At 45.4% G+C, this 19,381-nt stretch overlaps 1 protein-coding gene across 1 annotated transcript in view; it reads right to left on the minus strand.

Annotated features, from left to right (window-relative positions):
- The window catches only part of pde2a (phosphodiesterase 2A), an 82,944-nt gene that overhangs the window by 29,304 nt on the left and 34,259 nt on the right, over positions 1 to 19,381 (minus strand). The window contains exons 3-7 of the mRNA XM_076994445.1: positions 18,831 to 18,919; positions 6,707 to 6,816; positions 5,566 to 5,621; positions 2,417 to 2,476; positions 733 to 898 (exon numbers count right to left, since the gene is read on the minus strand). Coding sequence (XP_076850560.1) covers positions 733 to 898; positions 2,417 to 2,476; positions 5,566 to 5,621; positions 6,707 to 6,816; positions 18,831 to 18,919 — 481 coding nt within the window. The remainder of the gene's footprint in view (positions 1 to 732; positions 899 to 2,416; positions 2,477 to 5,565; positions 5,622 to 6,706; positions 6,817 to 18,830; positions 18,920 to 19,381) is intronic.

The following is a 19,381-nucleotide window of genomic DNA, read 5'->3' on the forward strand; positions in this document are numbered from 1 at the left end:
CTGTTGGCTGTATGCACACAGAATGCTTTTCAAAGGGCCCCAATTATCTGGCCAAACAAACTGAACTTTAACAAGCACAACTTTAACGAGCAAACACAACTAAATCCGTGCAGTTTAGAACTTTGCTAGAAACCCTTTGCAGTTGCCCTTGCTGAATGTGACATACGTTTGACACCCATAACATTCATAAGCACACAGCTCTAATTATTGGTGTCTGTTGGACCACAAAGCTTTAGTTCTGGTACCATGAATATATTACAATCTGAATACAATTTGAATACATTATGCCAAAAGATATGTATCAAGATAAATCAAGAATTAAATGAGGGATATAATATGAGTGTGTGTGTGTGTGTGTGTGTGTGTGTGTGTGTGTGTGTGTGTGTGTGTGTGTGTGTGTGTGTGTGTGTGTGTGTGTGTGTGTGTGTGTGTGTATTATGTACCAAAACATTGTGGTCTTTTTTTGTGAGTGTGTATGTGTGTGCATACCAAGGAACTACAGAATAATGTAGCACACAACTGTGGAACACGAGAATGAGAGAGACAGAGAGACATAGAAAGCCACATACACAGAGAGAGAGAGAGAGAGAAAGAGAGAGAGAGAGAACGAATTAATTATACAATAATGTGCTTCTCTAAGCAGAGAGAGAGAGAGAGAGAGAGAAAGAGAGAGAGAGAAAGAGTGCAAGCGAGTACGTTTGTGGGTTTTGGTTTGTGTGTGTGTGTTCATACCACAAAGCTGCAGAATCTTGCGGTCCAATTCTCTGTAGTCCCGTTCCTTGGTGGGGGTGGTGGTGGAGGTGGTGGTGTTCCCCTTCAGAGGTGAAGTAATACGCGGAGTTGTGGGCCAGGCGGAGGACCTGTGTATTGCCCGGACTCTTTTACAGGCTACGGCAAGCTAGCAGGGACACATGAAAAATGTGAACATCAACATGAACATCAGGTCTGCTCACAAAGATGACAGTCGCTCCAGCTGCAGCGTGTGAGGGTAGATCTCAGCCAGCATATTATTACTAATGCGTCCTAACAGGTCTGTTGTGCACTCAATCAATCACACATTCAAATGAGACGGGAAACGACTATCAAACTCGTTTTTGAATAAAACAGCCCTTAGGGGTTTTGTCATCCAAAACTGCTTTCCAAACAGCCTCATCTCATTCCCTGAGGTTTCTTCAATCTTTGTTATTTTCTCCAGAAAGGTCATTCCTCTCTCTCTCTCTCTCTCTCTCTCTCTCTCTCTCTGTCTCCTTTCATTCTCTTGATATCACACTGTGTGTAGATCGTTCTCCCTCTCTGCATGCAACATCATTTCTTAGGGTCCCCCGTGGGGCACTGGGGGACTAGCTGAACTCTGAGGAACAACTAGAGGAAAGAGAGACTTCAAACATCTCACACACACACACACACACACACACACACACACACACTTCTCTTGTCGCGAAAGCTTTTGCCTCCTGGTCTGCCTGCCTGCTGCTCTAGAGCTACTGAACATGACACACACACTGAGCACAACTCACCTGCAGAACACTACAGCACGCACAGGCCCGCTGATACCAGCCCACAGTGCTGACAGAACCAGGCCCATAACAGGCCAACAACACTGAGGGCGCACCAGCACACACACTAAACAAGGGGAAGGTTGCTCTACTTTGGTTGGTTAGGATGTGTGTGTGTGTGTGTGTGTGTGTGTGTGTGTGTGTGTGTGTGTGTGTGTGTGTGTGTGTGTGTGTGTGTGTGTGTGTGTGTGTGTGTGCGTGCGTGTGTGAGTGTGTGCGTGTGTGTCTGTGTGCACGTGCATATGTATGAGTGTGTGTAGAAGAGACCATGAGTGAGTGAGTGTGAATGTGTGTGTGTGTGTCTATGGTGTGTGAGTGTGTGTCTATGTGGATGACTGTGTGTAGACGTGTGTGTGTCTACAGATAAAGTCAGTTCTGGAAGAACGCCCCAGAACCTCAGTCCCTGAACCCAGGGTAAACGGGAACCTTGAGACTCGGCGAGGAAAAAATGAAAATAATTTTTTTCCAGCTTGCAGTGATTTCCACACATACTCTCCCAGTCACCTGAGGTGGAGCGTCAGAAATAAGAGATAAAACAATTGAAATCTAAAGGTGTGGGATCAAGTGGGATCTGATCTGTCCATGACACCATCATCATTCAGTCGCAGTAATGATTCAGACATCTAAATCAAATGCAGCTGTGTCTGCCCACTGGCTGCTAGGATGTTAGCAACCTAGTTCTCCTACCTAGATGTGGGGAGACTGGCCAGAATTTGCTTCACTGCAGGAAATACGAAATGCCACATCCTTAACCTTCTGTGTGCTGTGTGTGTGTGTGTGTGTGTGTGTGTGTGTGTGTGTGTGTGTGTGTGTGTGTGTGTGTGTGTGTGTGTGTGTGTGCATTTACATTTGGGTCTTACATGTTTTTCCAGAAGACTGAGGTTCTTCTCATCCTGATCTGTCAGCCTTTGGCAGCAAACCTGTTGAGATACCAATATGAAGACACTGAAGATGATAAAGAATAGATAATGATGATAGATGATAAAGGAGTGACTATTCGAGTGACATCAACTTTTGACACGGTAGACACCATAAACCACACACACAGACTCAGAGTCCTGAACCTCCTTAAAGACCCAGGGAACCTAAATGTAACTTTAATCTAAATGGGTTCATCTTCCCTTCTGGGTAGCAAATCTACATATACAAAGTGTGTCCTCTGACAACCAGTCCAATGTTCAGTAAAAGGCTCGCTTGCGTCACCAGAACGTTTCTCCTTGAGGGAGACTGTGAGGTCCTGTTGGGTACAGTTTGTACAGGTCACCCCTCGAACACACACTGCAGAGCAGAGCAGGCTGGGCAGCGAGGGGAGGGGGCAGTGTTTCCATAGCGATGCTGTCAAACATCCATCAATTGTACCGTTTGCACACGTGAATCAATATGCTTTATTGATCATATATGAGTGACAGATTCTAGGTGGACATATATTTGTTTCAATGGATCATACGGCTTCACACTAATCAGGATGTCCCAGTGACATCAAGACGGCACCTTTTAGATTAGGATTAACTGCAGAAAAACTCACTGCACTGACTACAGGAAGACGGGATATTTTCACTGTATTTTCAGGGATATTTTAAGCAATTTTCCACTGCGTTCGCCACGTGAGTTTATTACTGTTCCATTTTTTTATAAAAAAAATGGTGAATGCTTAAAATAACATTCTAACATCATCCACATTTTTAATACTTTGTAATACATTCTCTTGAATTATGTGTGTGTGTGTGAATGACACACATAGAGGGTGAGACAAAGAATTAGTGGACATGTGTGAGAGTGTTTGTCTTTCTGTCTCTGTTTTTATTTGTGCTATGAACTGTGGTCCCTAAGTGCTTTGTCACTGAGTACTAGTTCATTTCTGTTCCTGCATGGAGCAGAAACATCTAGGAAGGTTCTGTCTCCCACCGGGCCGTTGGATTCACACCTGGACATGTCGGCCATGAGTTTAAGGGCAGAGAATATTTCATCAGATGACTCAGAGAATACGGAGAATACGGGGCAATTTCAGCGAATGCATCGGCATGTCAGAAGTGTGCGCTGAATCTGGGATGAGTCCCTGTGCTGCTAAAGTCATTTTGCTGGCGGGAACAGTGGCAGGATGAAATGAAAATGTCTCACATCCATAGTGCGAACTCCATGACACGCTGTAAACACATCACCACTGGCTCATCGGGGTTTAACCTTACAAATCTTTTTGACACACCAGGAACTGCAATGTTTACAGTGGCAGAGTACATTTACATTCATACTTTATATATGTAATAGAGTACATTTACATGTATTCATACTTTATATATGTATAGAGTACATTTACATGTATTCATACTTTATATATAGAGAGAGTACATTTACATGTATTCATACTTTCCACTTTTCTTCAGTTTTATTTTGATTTTCTTAATATATTTAATATATAATCAAATGAGGAATAAATCAGAATCTGGTCTGAATTATTCCTCAAGCCAGTTACTTTTCAGCCATACACTTCCATATCTACAAAGCACAAGAAAGTTTTTAATGAAAAGTTTGCACATAAAGATTTCCAAAGCAAGTGCTACAGATGTGATCTGCGTCCAGGGTGATGATCCCTCTGCAGTCCACCGGCTGACCAATGTTCCTGAAACCTGTTGTTTCCAGCCTGGACTGGAGCAGCAGGTTTAATTCCAAAAGTTCTCAGATTTGGACTTTTGGAATTAAACCTGGAACGCTGCTGCTGGCGCTATAGTAGAGTCAGACATTCCTGACGGGGTCGTGTGGGAGAGACGTAGCTGTCTGATGGGGTCGTGTGGGAGACACGTAGCTGTCTGACGGGGTCGTGTGGGAGACACGTAGCTGTCTGACGGGGTCGTGTGGGAGAGACGTAGCTGTCTGACGGGGTCATGTGGGAGAGACGTAGCTGCCTGACGGGGTCGTGTGGGAGAGACGTAGCTGTCTGACGGGGTCGTGTGGGAGAGACGTAGCTGTCTGACGGGGTCGTGTGGGAGATACGTAGCTGTCTGACGGGGTCGTGTGGGAGAGACGTAGCTGTCTGACGGGGTCGTGTGGGAGAGACGTAGCTGTCTGACGGGGTCGTGTGGGAGAGACGTAGCTGTCTGACTGGGTCGTGTGGGAGACACGTAGCTGTCTGACGGGGTCGTGTGGGAGACACGTAGCTGTCTGATGGGGTCGTGTGGGAGAGATGTAGCTGTCTGACGGGGTCGTGTGGGAGACACGTAGCTGTCTGACGGGGTCGTGTGGGAGAGACGTAGCTATCTGACGGGGTCGTGTGGGAGAGACGTAGCTGTCTGACGAGGTTGTGTGGGAGACACATAGCTGTCTGACGGGGTCGTGTGGGAGAGACGTAGCTGTCTGACGGGGTCATGTGGGAGAGACGTAGCTGTCTGACGGGGTCGTGTGGGAGAGACGTAGCTGTCTGACGGGGTCGTGTGGGAGAGACGTAGCTGTCTGACGGGGTCGTGTGGGAGACACGTAGCTGTCTGATGGGGTCGTGTGGGAGACACGTAGCTGTCTGATGGGGTCGTGTGGGAGACGCATAGCTGTCTGACGGGGTCGTGTGGGAGAGACGTAGCTGCCTGACAGGGTCGTGTGGGAGAGATGTAGCTGTCTGACGGGGTCGTGTGGGAGAGACGTAGCTGTCTGATGGGGTCGTGTGGGAGACACGTAGCTGTCTGACGGGGTCGTGTGGGAGAGACGTAGCTGTCTGATGGGGTCATGTGGGAGACACGTAGCTGTCTGACGGGGTCGTGTGGGAAAGACATAGCTGTCTGATGGGGTCGTGTGGGAGAGACGTAGCTGTCTGACGGGGTCGTGTGGGAGAGACATAGCTGTCTGACGAGGTTGTGTGGGAGACACATAGCTGTCTGACGGGGTCGTGTGGGAGAGACGTAGCTGTCTGACGGGGTTGTGTGGGAGACACGTAGCTGCCTGACAGGGTCCTGTGGGAGAGACGTAGCTGCCTGATGGGGTCATATTTGAGTTTTATTTTCATGGTGTTAGATAGCAAACTCACCAGCACAAGAGATATGACAACATTTTCATCCTCATCAACCAAAGGAATGATCACAGCTGTGAGAGAAAGACAGAGACAGAGAGAGAGAGAGAGAGAGAGAGAGAGAGAGAGACAGAGACAGAGACAGAGACAGAGAGGAGAGATATATTCTTTAATACTTTCAAACTGTAACCCAAGTTACTCAAGGGCAATACAAATGCACCATTATTTGTTATGCCAATAAAGCACCTTTTGGACTGAACTGAATTCAGAGAGAGAGACTGTCCAGTTACCACACATATGGTAACAGGAGTAGAGTGTAAGTACACCCACAGTAGAGAGTAATTACACCCACAGTAGAGTGTAAGTACACCTATGGTGTAGTCCTAAAAAAATAAGTGAGGGGTCGACTTGGGTGGCGAATGTAAGTTGTTGACGGGGGGGTGAGTTTTTGACGGGAGAGATGTAAACTGAACACAAATTAAGCATTATATCGCGATCGATCGATCGCCAGTGGTTGGCGAATTACTAACGCATCAAGTATAAACCTAGCTTTAGCCGTAACAGTCTCAGCAAGAGCAACATCTGTTAAAATAAGTGGGGGGACGGCGTAAAAAATATATTAACAAAATAAAATATTTTAACACCTGTTTAAAATAAGTGGGGCGTCCCCCCCACTACATCCCTGAAGTACACCCACAGTAGAGTGTAAGTACACCCACAGTACAGTGTAAGTACACCCACAGTACAGTGTAAGTACACCCACAGTACAGTGTAAGTACACCCACAGTCTATACACTCAGTGCTGCTGCCATCAGGGTCCATTGTTAATGCAGTGAAAATAGCGATTAGACCCTGAATCTGCACATCACCATGGGAACACCATAGAGAGAGAATAAGAAGTTTGCGGTAGTCAAATGTTGGGCTGAAAGTTCCACAGTGTGAATGAGTTGTCATTACCTTTCTCTCCACCCTTACACACACACACACACACACACACACACACACATACAAACACTGTGACCACAAATGTAATCACGTCCTCTTGTACTCAGAATTTCCTGGGCAACTACAGCGTACACACACATGTACGTACACACACACACACACACACACACACACACACACACACACACACACACACACACACACACACACACACCTCGTTTGTCTGGGGGAAGGGGTGCTGTCAGACTGCCTCTGTGGCTCTCATGCAGTTCTGTAGATGGCAGACCAGCACACACCACTGACCTCTTGTGTTCTAACACCTCCCTGAGAGAGAGAGAGAGAGAGAGAGAGAGAGAGAGAGAGAGAGAGAAAGAGAAAATCATGTAACAGTAGTTTCATGTAGAGGAAAATGAACAGAACAGAACGAATAGCAAGTGTGAGAGGGAGAGAGAGAGAAAGAGAGGAAAAGAGAGGGATAAAGAGACAGCACAATATTCTGAAGGCAGAAAAACAGCAAACCAGCACTGGGCATGTGTGTTCCGCGTGGCACACACACCGCGTGTGTGTGCTGTGTGGGTGTCTGAGGGTGTGGACGTGTGTGCTGCGTGGGCATGTGTGTGTTGTGTGGGTGTTTGAGGGCGTGTGTGTGTGTGTGTGTGTGTGTGTGTGTGTGTGTGTGTGTGTGTGTGTTGTGTTTGTGTGTGTGTGTGTGTGTTGGCTTAAGCATATGCCTTCCATCTTTAGCTTTGTGCCAGTGATGGTGGCAGGTCTTTCATCAAACATATTCACACCTCACAGAACTGAAGTCTAATACTCCCATGATGCACTTCTCTCTGCTTTTCCCGATGCTAAGTAACAAGACAGAATCCCGTTTCTTTAAAAATCAACTTATAGCCGTCAGATAAAAGCCCCCCCACCCCCATCTCATTTCCTTCTTCTCTTTCTTCTCATCCCACTGTAACTGTCGGTCTCTGCGATACTTCTGTAAGTGTCCTTGATTCTGAATGCTACCCAGCCCATGACCAATCTCTCTGTCGCCGTCTCTCTCTCCACCTGTCTCTCTCTCCACCTGTCTCTCTCCCTACTTCTTTCCCAGTCACTATCTCCCCTTTTCACTCCTTAGATTGAGAAGCTGCAGGTCTTTGAGTGCAGGCTTCTCAGTAGTAGAAGTCTCCGTTCAGACCTCCTGGCCAATGTGAGTAATCACACTCTGACCGCACTGAAAGGCTGAAGCCATGTTCTCCATTTTAACAGCAACCATTTTCCCTGCACCACCTCTTACACCCACGGAAGAGCAGGTTGGGGGTGGAGTGTGAAATAAAGCCCCTGCAGATGAGAGGAATGTTTGAGAGGGCTGCCCTGCTCTCTCTCTCCTTCTTTATGTACAGAGTTGGGTTTTCTCAGGTTTTTGTTTTTTTTTATCTTTTAGGTCAGACTTTTGATGTCCCATAATGGTCTGAGCACTGTCTGATCTCTAAATCAAAGAGGCAAGCAGACTTAGAATGACCTGAATGGACTAAAACAGGCTAAAATTGTCTGATCAACATCAAACACATGTTCTGGCTGTAGCCATTCAAGTGAAGGGTCATTACAAAACAGACAAAACTTGATTCAGCAGCCCAGAACCAGTGCCCAGAGCACTGTATCCAGTCACCAGCGAGAGACCAGTCACAGTAAAACCAGAGAGAGAGACCAGTGAGAGACCAGACACAGTAAGACCAGAGAGGATAGCGAGAGACCAGTCACACTAAGACCAGAGAGACCAGTGAGAGACCGGTCACAGTAAGAGCAGAGAGAGAGACCAGCGAGAGACCAGTCACAGTAAAAGACACCACTAAGAGGCCTAAGGCAAATCTGGAGTCACACTCCTCCATGATGGGGAGAAACCGTGAAACAACAAAAGCAGGAGCACCTCATAAATACGACGTAGACAGAAGGACGGTGGGACGCCTCGGTGGAGGAACAGACTCACATCAGCTCGCAGCTGGAGTGTTTCCCAAAGGCATGTGCGGAACACATTTTATGTTCCCAAGTAACTATAATGGAAGCGTTAAGTTTTACACAGGAAGCTAACAGAGCCCCTCCCGCTGAGAAACACCCCCGACTGCAAAGCATGATGGGGGAAGGCGGCGTGAGTCTTGATGGCAGGGGGTAGGAAGACGAACGGGACACGGCAGGGCAATGGAGTGTTCCCGGAGAAAAGCCGACTGCGATCCGCAAGAGCGGAGGTCTTCGGGAGACCATGGGTCACCCAGCGAGGACCATAGGAACAAGCCTGCAAGCAGCCAGGGGATCAAAAGCCATAAAGTTTGGTCCAGCTCTGTGTCTGTGGGAACACGCTCGCTGGAAAGAACAGTCCTCAGCCAATATCGGGAAGCCTGAGCAGAACTCTTGAGCAGGACACCTGTGCAGGACACTTGAGAAAGGACAACCAAGACAGGTCCGCGTTTCCAAAGCGGAGATGTACAGCGCTGCTGGTATCTTACACTAGCTCAGGGACTCAGGGACTCAGGAACATAGCTGATAGCTGATAGCTGATGTAGCTGATATAGCTGTAGTTGATGCCCTGGATGTCCCAAGTATTTGCTGCATTTGCAGCAGCCAGTGAATGATTATGTGATTGTTTTTATGTTTTTATTTGCAATTCATTAGTGAGACATTTTAAAATGCTTTGTCATGACAAAACAAAACGCCATCAAACACTCCATACTGAACACCTGAACCTGAACATGGTAGCATGTTGGTCAGCTCATGTAACAAAGTTTCAAATATAAAGGAAAAATATGGTTATCAACATTCTGTAATGGCTTAGTTACCTTGAAAAAGATTACTGATTACTGATTACTCCTTTTAAAAGTAACTTAGTTACGTTACATATTACTTGATTTTAAAAGAAACTACGTTAGATTACAAGTCACTTTAGTAGTTACATTTAGCAGAAAAAATTGTTTTTCCAATACTCACTTTATTGGAAGTACATTTATAACAGTAACAATGCATCTCCTGACATTTTAATAATGTATCTCCTGACATTATGTTTTTGTTGCTATTCAGTCAGACAGCTACTTGTGAAACAAAATACCATTACAATTTCAAGCATTTTAAAGTAGGCTACTTTAGCCAAAATTCCAGCACTTTACAAACCAAGAACACAAAGCAACATTAAAATTCAACAGATAAATGTTCCTTCCCCTGTTTTTGAGGGTTATTTGTTTACACTACCACATGTCGTTACAGAGAACACTGCACAGAATGACATTAACACGCTCGCGCTCTTAGTGCGGTGTCGAGCGCTATGGTCAGATGCTCAGTATAACTGAGCCAAGAATAAAGAAAAAAAATCTATATTTTTACTAAGGAAAATAAAAATTGTAACACACAGTTACTTGCATAAGTAACTTTAATCTGATTACCGAACTGGAAATCGTAACTTGTTATATTATGTTACTAAAACAGGGCAGTCATGGCCTGGCGGTTAGGGAACTGGTCTTGTGACCGGAGGGTCGTGGGTTCGATTCCCAGACCTAAGGCCATGACTGAGGTGCCCTTGAGCAAGGCACCTAACCCCAACTGCTCCCCGGGCGCCGGGCTAGGGCTGCCCACCGATCTGGGCACGTGTGATCCACAGCCCCCTAGTAATCACTAGTGTGTATGTCTGTGTGTGTTCTGACTGCACAGATGGGTTAAAAGTGGAGGACAAATTTCAATTGGGGTGTAAAAATCACAATTGACAAAATATGGCACATTTACATTTTAAAAAAGTGGTAAGATTAGGGTAACGCATTACTGATATCACTGTCCCCATTCTATTCACTATCATTCTGTGCACTTTTATTCTATGCACTTTAATTCTATACACTATCATTCTAGTGCACTATCATTATATACACTATCATTATAGGCACTATATCATTCTATGCACTATCTATCTTGAATCTATCTGCATGTTAAATTAGAGCTTTGGGGCTGTGTGCTGTGGTGTTTCTGCTTTGGCATCAAAGCAACAGTCTGTTACCTCATCTGTTAGCTCGTCTGCTACCTCGTCTGCTACCTCGTCTGCTACCTCATCTGCTACCTTAGGCTACTGTCAGTGATGCAAGATGCAGTGCATCAGTTTGTGAACAAATGCTATTTAAAAGGACATTCTGCATAACAGATGAATAACAAGATGGTGTCCAAAGCGTGAAATATTCAGCCATTGGATTACTGGCAGTTCAAAAGAATGCGATGGTAGTAGCATTTACGCACCTTGAATTTTAGAGATTCATTTAGGGATACTTAAAAGGATAAATCTTAAATGGAAGAGAAGCTTCCAAGACCCAAAGAGGTTCTACCTAAGAGAGTCTAAAACTCTGCTGCTTCCTGCACTGGCAGGGTGCTCGAAATCTATAAATAAACATGAGATATAAAATAAAACATGGAAATGTGTGTAATTACTTTGCACTTTAGTGGTGTTTGCCACTCAAAATTCTTAAGGGAGACACGTGTTCAAAATAATGTTGCATCTTGAAGTGAAGTGAAATGAGAGGAAAAAAATTGTTTAGGCTCACATAGTCATTTAGTGTTTTTGCTAAGGAAGGCAAGCGTTATAGAGAGAGAGGGAGAGAGAGAGAGAGAGAGAAAAGAATGATGAATATGAAACAGAAGATTAGGATAGATGGGGGTAGAAAGAGACTAAGACAGAATGACAGAAACACGAATCATTTAATCTCAATCACTCAGCATGCCTCCACCACAGAGTAGGAATCCTTCTGGAATGTTGGAAAGTTCTGCAGATACCTGGATGTCTGCCCAGTTACAGTGAAGAAGGAAAGAAAGAAAGACAGCTGAAGAGATGAATGCACAGAGACACGTGTTCAAAATAATGACAGACAGAGAGACAGACAGAGACAGAGAGATAGAGGCAGCTCATGACAGTTCACTAACCCACGCACAGCTAACCAAAGTTCTGCAATGAACCAGGTTTCCATGACAACTCGATATGTGCTGTGATTAGCGTTTTGTGGACCATTATACACACACACGCCCAAATACTGACACAGATCTCTGTACACACATAGACGTACATAGTTCAACTTAAAAAAGTGCACGCTAACCATGACAATGTAGTATAGGCCTGAAACCGTCACAAGTGTCTCAGCTTCAATCACTGCTGTTGTCATACAGACAGACACATATTAGGGTCTATTTTCATAGTTGAATGTTGAAAGCCTGGAGTGTCTTTCCCTTTCTCACTCCCTCTCTGTCTGGTATCCGTCTGGAAAGTCATTTGCTAGTTCTCTTCTCGTATGCATCACAAGCTGTTTGTCACTTCTCCTGCTGTTTCTCGCCGTTTCTCACGTTCTCTCGCTCCGTCTCTCTTTGTAATGTCCTGAGACAGATATCTGCGTCATTTGACAGGTGCAGGACTAAAGGCTTTCCATGGACTCACTTTGTCTCTTATTCTCTCGCGTTTCTCACAGACGGAGACGAGGTCTGGCGAGCGGCATTGCCCGCAAGAGAGGGATAGGAAAATGGCAAAAGAGAGAGAAAGAGAGAGAGAGAGACAGATGAAAGCATGAGGAATTGCACATTAACTTGTGTGTGTGTGTCTCAATCAACTTGTCCACCTTGAATAAACAAATGAGATTATGAAGCTAACATGAACACATGTGCACAGAGAGTAAAAAGAAGGTCTTTTAATTCGGGGAACATCAGGTTGTCCCTTTCCTCTCCACTTCTGATAGTTAAAAAAGCACACGTGCTCACTCACTCGTGCACACACACACACACACACACACACACACACACACACACACACACACACACACACACACACAGCATCCTATCTGTGCCCCAGCAGGGCGATTCTGAAGCGGCGCTGTTTACGCCACACAAACGACGTTTTTCCTCTTGTTAATGGTAACGAGGAGAGCTCGTCTCCACACCCCCACTCATCTCCCCGTCATCTCTCGCGCTGCCCATGACAATGGACCCCAAACACCTGCGCGGGCGGGACAGCGGCTTCCTGCCGCATGCACACCGCACCTTCTATTCCCAGTCTTCCTGTTTCTGGAGCTGCATGAATGGAAGAGCAGTGAGGCGGCTGTAATCTCATCACGCCGCAGGTCCACAGCCCGCCTCACAGAGACCCACCATAGCAGGAAAAGGTGTTTGTTATCAATGACTCGCCATTACATAACAAACAGTCTCAATGCCCTCTCTGTTTCTGTAATTACTGCCAAAGGCCCTGGGGGCTGAATTTGTGTGTCCGTGTGTGTGGATTAAACTCTAATAAACTGATGTTGTTCAAATGAAACCCAGTCAGGGATGTTTGCTCAAGGATTTTTACATACAAAGTGTAACATCAACCAAATACAATATTTATTCTAATTCTTATTCACCTCATCTGACCCCAGTAAAATCACTTAATAATAAGAAGAAGAAGGAAAAAGGAGATGATGACGATGATGATGACTACGATGACGATGGTGATGATGAAATAACTTGTTTTTCACATGTCACCTGTGCGTTCTGGTGGGTTTGGGTAATCGGACTGAGGGGAAGATCACACCTGTTCGCTCGAGGGTGACCGACAGTTGGTTCACGTCAAAAAAGCCCTTTATTTTTAGCTGCGTCCTTATGCATGTTTCCAAGGAAACCAGATCTCCTCGTCTATGGGGCTGCAGGGATAGTTGATGGCGTGGTATGAAAATGCAATTAGTCAGCCATTAGCAGGAGCCTGACAGACATCGCTCCACAGGTTTTAATAAGCTGTTTAACGGGCAGGTTTCCGAGTGCTTGATGCCTGTATTCTTAATTTTTTTTTACTTTCTGGAGAATGACGAGGAAGTGCTTAAACACTTAAAATACATTTGTACTGTGGTAATAACATACTGCTGAAATGTTCACTCACCAGCTTTCAGGCTGTCATTACAAAACATTAAAATGTACACACACACACACACACACACTCTCTCACACACACACACACACACACACACAAACACACACACACACACACACACACACACACACACACACACAAATGGACACATCGGTATTACTGCCTGACAGCTGACTTGGGCTTCGAGCTTTCTGCTGTGTTTTGCTAAAACTGCTCATCTGAAACCTCTGTGCCAGTACGTCTGTGTCAGGATTTCAGCAGATGTTGACAGATTTCTATGGTTTTTGGTCACAGGGGCAGAGCCAGGGCAGATCAGGGTGGGCGGGTGTGAGGGTGGGGTCAGGTCAGGGCAGGGTGAGGGTGACCAAGGGCGGGGTAAGGGATGGAGGCTGCGGTTCGCTGCGAGCGACTACAGTGATGAGTCAACTCTCCCCCACCCTTCTACTGTTGCTAGCCAAGGAGGTCATAGGTTATGTTATGAGGGTCAAGAGGCAGTTCTGACCTCTAGGAAAAGCAATGACCAAGCTCCTGGACATGGGGATGCCAGCCTGTTTAATGACCCCACCCATCACCAGCAAGTCAGGGTGTGCTTTGCAAACAGAACCTCTGGGTTAGGCAGCCTTTTAATGATGGGCAGAGGCATGTAAAAATGAAATCAATCAATGAATAAATGAGAACATTAAAACATTTTTAAAAAATTTCACCAGTCCTTTTACTTTAACAGGGGTTTCTATAGGCTTCAGAATAATGCTGGATGTGTGTGTGTGTGTGTTTCAGCACTTGAGCCAGCCCCGAGCACCAGGAAAAGAACGATGTGGGTTTATAATGCTGAAGGCTCTGTGAATGAATAATTACACAGGAATTAGGAAATGTCAAGTATGGTGAAGCTGTTTATTCTGCCAAGAGATTAGAGCTGTCCTTAACCTCCATTAAAGAGCAAAGTCTCTGGGAAGAGAGATAGAGAGATAAGGAGAGAGGGAGAAAGAAAGAGGAGAGAGAGAGGGGAGAGAGAGAGAAATAGGAATAGAGAGACAGAGAAAGAGAGAGAAGTAGACCAAGAGAGAGAGAAACAGAAATAGGGATAGAGAGAGACAGAGAGTAAGAGAGGTAGAGAGAGATAGGTAGAGAGAGAGATCAGAGGAGGAGAGGGGGTAAGAGGAGATGAGAACAGGAGGGGAGCGCAGGTACTCAGTTTCTGACAGACACAGGGGAGGAGTGATCCTTCACAGCTTTGCTTCATCCCCACTGATCCTCTTATACCTGTGTGTGTGTGTGTGTGTGTGTGTGTGTGTGTGTGTGTGTGTGTGTGTGTGTGTGTGTGTGTGTGTGTGTGTGTGTGTGTGTAGAGTTTGTTTGTATGACTTCTGAGAGATCATTTATCTCATGTATACTTTCAGAAACACCACAGTTCCTTTGTATGTTTGTGTGTTTAACTTTAAAAACTCTCAGATATGTCCAAAACATTACAGCAAGGCCCCATTTTATTATCAACTCCATCCAACTGAAAGGTGGCCCATCACAGTCCTTCAGAAGGAACATCAGCCCTCCTTTGTCAAGGATAGCCCCTCCCCCAGATGTCCTTCATGCATGTTTTGTTTATTTTGCCATGTGGTTGTGTCTTTCATAGGCCCTCCTCGTGTTTTGTAACCCGACACGCTTTTGATGGGTTTCATGTGTAGCTTGTTTAGTGCTTCCATATATACCCTTTGTTTGCTTGTTTGTGTTGCTGATCACCGTCTTCGTTACAGCCTGTTTGGATAGCGTATTTCGTGTTAATTCTCAGTATCAGATTACGATGTGTGCTTGTGTGTCAGAATATGTCTTTCGTGTTGGCTTCGTTCATATTTCGGACTCCCTTGAAGACTTGACCAGTGCTGGCCTGTTCGACCTTGGTTTCGGAATGCCCATTAATAAATCTCGCTCAGCGTTTGCGTCCGCCTTATCGCTTTGGGACGCCGCAGGCTTTGCATGCTTAAGGCCATTTTTGAGAAGGAATTTGAATAAGTGACACGCTAATCTTCCTGCCTCCAAAAGTTCCGCCACTCCACCGAGAAATGAGTATTTCTGTCTTTCTGTCCTTATCCATGTATAACACAGCACTTCTCTCATCAAAGGAACAGCAGGGGTTTTACTGAACAGTCAAACATGATGAAGATCAACAGAAAGGTTGGATCAGAGACCCGAGAGGTGGCCATCTTCTACCGTAATGTCCCACACTCTGTGGTCTCAGTGGCGATACGCCATCTTGGTTTATGACCCCTAACCACACCTGCCATCAGACTCCCAGTGCATACATCCGAGCTGGCGCTCACTAAAACGGCTTCATCTAAACGACATTTACATTTGCACTCCCATGTCCTTCACTTGGCAGACGCTTTTCTTTCAAAATGACTTACGACTCAATACTGCCCCGGCTAACCTTAAGGAAAAACAAGCCATCATCCAGGAGACTGTAAACACATGATGCCCATGTGCTCAGACGTTGACTACCTGATATTAACACAGCTCTTCTGTGTACAGGTGAAGACTCTTTCATGAATGACCTTTTTTGGAAAAAGGTAAGGTAAGGTCTGGATATTATGACCTTAGATCTGAGTAACTGCCCAATGAATTCCTTCATTGTATTCGTTTTGTGTTATTGGATAGAAGTTCACCAAACAGGCCACAACCACGTGACTCATGAAAGCGATCAGTAAAGGTTGACACATTGCACACGGGGTACAGGAATCGATTCCAGTCAACTGAATGCAGACAGCAATTACAGTACTGAAGCCAGCAGTGGTGAAATAGAACTGAGGTCACAATGTATTCCAGCCCATTTGGTGCAACTCTAGAGTAAGTGTTCCCAATACACTGATCTGTGGTTGCATTTATTTATGAATAAATGCATCACTATCTCACACCAAACACCAATGCCAAAAGCTCACACAATCTCAGCTTCCCCGTCAAGGACATCCATGAAGTGGCGTACTGCATTCTAGAATGCTTTCCATAGCAATTATTTAACACTGGAATGAATGCAATGGTCTCCCTGGGCAACTGTTATAAAACCTCAGTTATAAAAAAGAATAAAAGCACCTATTGGCTTTAGGGGGGTTTAAAAAGAGCATGCAGGTGCTTCTAGGTCATTCATGGGGGGGTCTTCAGGCTCTGAGTGACGGCGTTTAAAAGCACCTACCCCATGTGATGGGCGTACGCTTGAACTGTGGAGCATTTCCAAATTTCTGCTCTGGAAAGTCGATTTGGGAAGGTTTGTCCTGGCTGAAGGATTTCTGATCGCAGCAGAATTGGAAAGAGGCAAAGGCAGAGGTAAATCTAATTGACGGTCCCGGAATGTGCTAAAATGGAATGGGACTTACTGGCTGTCTGCTTCACAGGTCGTAATTATACTGCAGCCAAGGACCACACATGCATGCACACACACACACACACACACACACACACACACACACACACACACACACACACACACACACACACACACACACAAAGATTTACCTCTGCCTTTCCTCTTCCCAAAAAATTCTATAGAAACTTATAAACTACCTCTTTCTCTCTCTCTCTATCTCTCTCTCTCTCTCTCTCTCTCTCTCTCTCTCTCTCTCTATCTGTTTCATACACACACACACACATACACACACTCTAATAACATGCTATAGCATGCTGCTATATAATGTTGTGACACTGCCCTAACACTGTTGTGACACTGTTCTAACACTGTTGTGACACTGCTCTAATACTGCTCTAACTGCTGTGACACTGTTGTGATACTGCTTTAACACTGGTGTAACACTGTTGTGATACTGCTTTAACACTGCTGTAACACTGTTGTGACAATGCTCTAACACTGCTGTAACACTATTGTGATACTGCTGTAACACTGTTATAGCATGGCTCTAACACTGTTGTATCGTCACTGTTGCACATACTAATTATTCTCATAGTCTCAATAACACCATCCCACATACATATGGACAACTATGAAGCATTTATCATTACACTCCAAGTCAAACTAAAAGGAAAACCAATTCACCAACATTCATTCATAGTCTAAGCTATTAAGCAATTTTACTGTATTGCACACTGAGGGAGTCAAAGACTCAAAGACTGAGTAAAAGTACTTTCTACTGGACGGAGGATTAATAGTCAGAAAACTAACAGAAGTTCACTTTTCTGAGAAAGGAGGACAGAAGAGGCCCAGATGTGTCAGTCAGAGAATCTGAAGCAGTTCAGACACAGAGACGGCGGATATCTGATCCGCGGGACCTCTCTAAACAACACAGCCGCCAGAGGGTTCCTATCACGCGTCTGACATTCATCACAGAGACACCTGCCTGTCCATCAGCCAGCAGATCGGAGTGAACGGGACCGGGGGGGGGGGGGGGGGGGGGGGGGACATCGCCACCGCACTCCTGCCTGCACTCCGAGGAGCAGCGTCAGTGCAACGTGACCAGAACGTCACGCGGCCGAGAGGGATGTCGTCACGTACCTACAGTCATCGCCAACAAGAGAGCCACTAGCTGAGGCCTCACCGGTAGGACAATATGCATTAAAGCACCGCTGAAGAGTTTGAGTGTGTCTGCCATACAGCCCGCACGCACAAACACAAACAAACACCGGGCCTCCAACCGCAGAGAGCGAAATCATGAGCAATAAAAAGAAAAAGGAGAACACGTAAACACACACCTTGAACAAAATATTCAGACCGTCTTCTGCTTCAGTTCACTGAATAAAGTTTCGGGTCAGTGATCAGACAGGAAAGGTATTAATAAAACACACACACACAGGAAATCCAAGGAGGGATAATAAAAGATATATTGATCGGTCATCTGTTGCTGAGTTTTGTTGAGAAGGTGCACATGTATGTACACACACACACACACACACACACACACACACGCGCGCGCGCGCGCGCACACACACACACAGTGAAATGAAGTGCAGTGAAATAGAGAGAGGAGTGGGAGAAGAAGAAAGACAAGGGAGAAGATTAAAGGGTCGGAAATTGAAGTCATAAATAAAAGACAAAATGATGGGTAGGATTGTCTGTGTGTGTGTGTGTGTGTGTGTGTGTGTGTGTGTGTGTGTGTGTGTGTGTGTGTGTGTGTGTGCGTGTTTGCTTGTGAGTGCATGTGCCGTCACCTGTGATGATAAAAAAAAAAGTAATTAAAATACAAAATAGAATATATAAATTTACACTGATTACAGCAAACAGTGACTGTAGAGTCTAGAGGGTTTTTAACAGCATGTCTGAACAACATTCAGGATCTGGCTCACGCATACACTGCAGACATAAACACTGTCTCGCAGGTGCACATACACACACACACGGCTCCACACATTCCGGTCTAGCCCAAAGTGAGAGCGGCTTAGGATGTAGTTACCTTCCAAGCCCCTGGGGGCTGGTATGAAGAGTACGCTACAGGTGGGTGTGTCTGGCTACATCTCTTACCTGAGCTTGCCATCTGCACGGAGCTCGTGAGGTGGGTCCTCGCATATCATCTGAGACTCCGCCTCCAACAGGTACACAAACACACTCTCCTGAAAGACACACATGCAAATATATACCTGTTAAAGCATGTTAAATTTAAAATGTAAGTACGTGTAACCAAATACTACTGTCTCTCTCAAGTATTATTTTTCAATTTTGGGATTGAAAATCTATTAAAGGTTGAAAAATGCAGGAGACTGAGTGTGTGCACACGCGTGTGCACGTGAGTAGTCCCGTGCATGCCTGATTTCTACATTTACTATTATCGTGTTCTTACAGATGTTCCAGACTGTGCTGAAGCCTCCATCTAGACCCTGTCAAGTGGAGGCATCAGACAAGCTCCCAAACCCCCATAATCCCTAATCCCCCTCTAAACACGTTCCTAATCCATGGCGGTTTACTCCAAGGGCTCTGCAAATTGCTCAAAGTTGTATCAGCTGGACTTTTTTTTTTTTGCACAAACGGTTATAAGTCCGTCCCACTGGTGCAGGAGTGAGCGTGCCTTGCACGCA

Source organism: Brachyhypopomus gauderio, unplaced genomic scaffold, assembly GCF_052324685.1.
Source record: "Brachyhypopomus gauderio isolate BG-103 unplaced genomic scaffold, BGAUD_0.2 sc141, whole genome shotgun sequence".
Classification (NCBI taxonomy): Eukaryota; Metazoa; Chordata; class Actinopteri; order Gymnotiformes; family Hypopomidae; genus Brachyhypopomus; species Brachyhypopomus gauderio.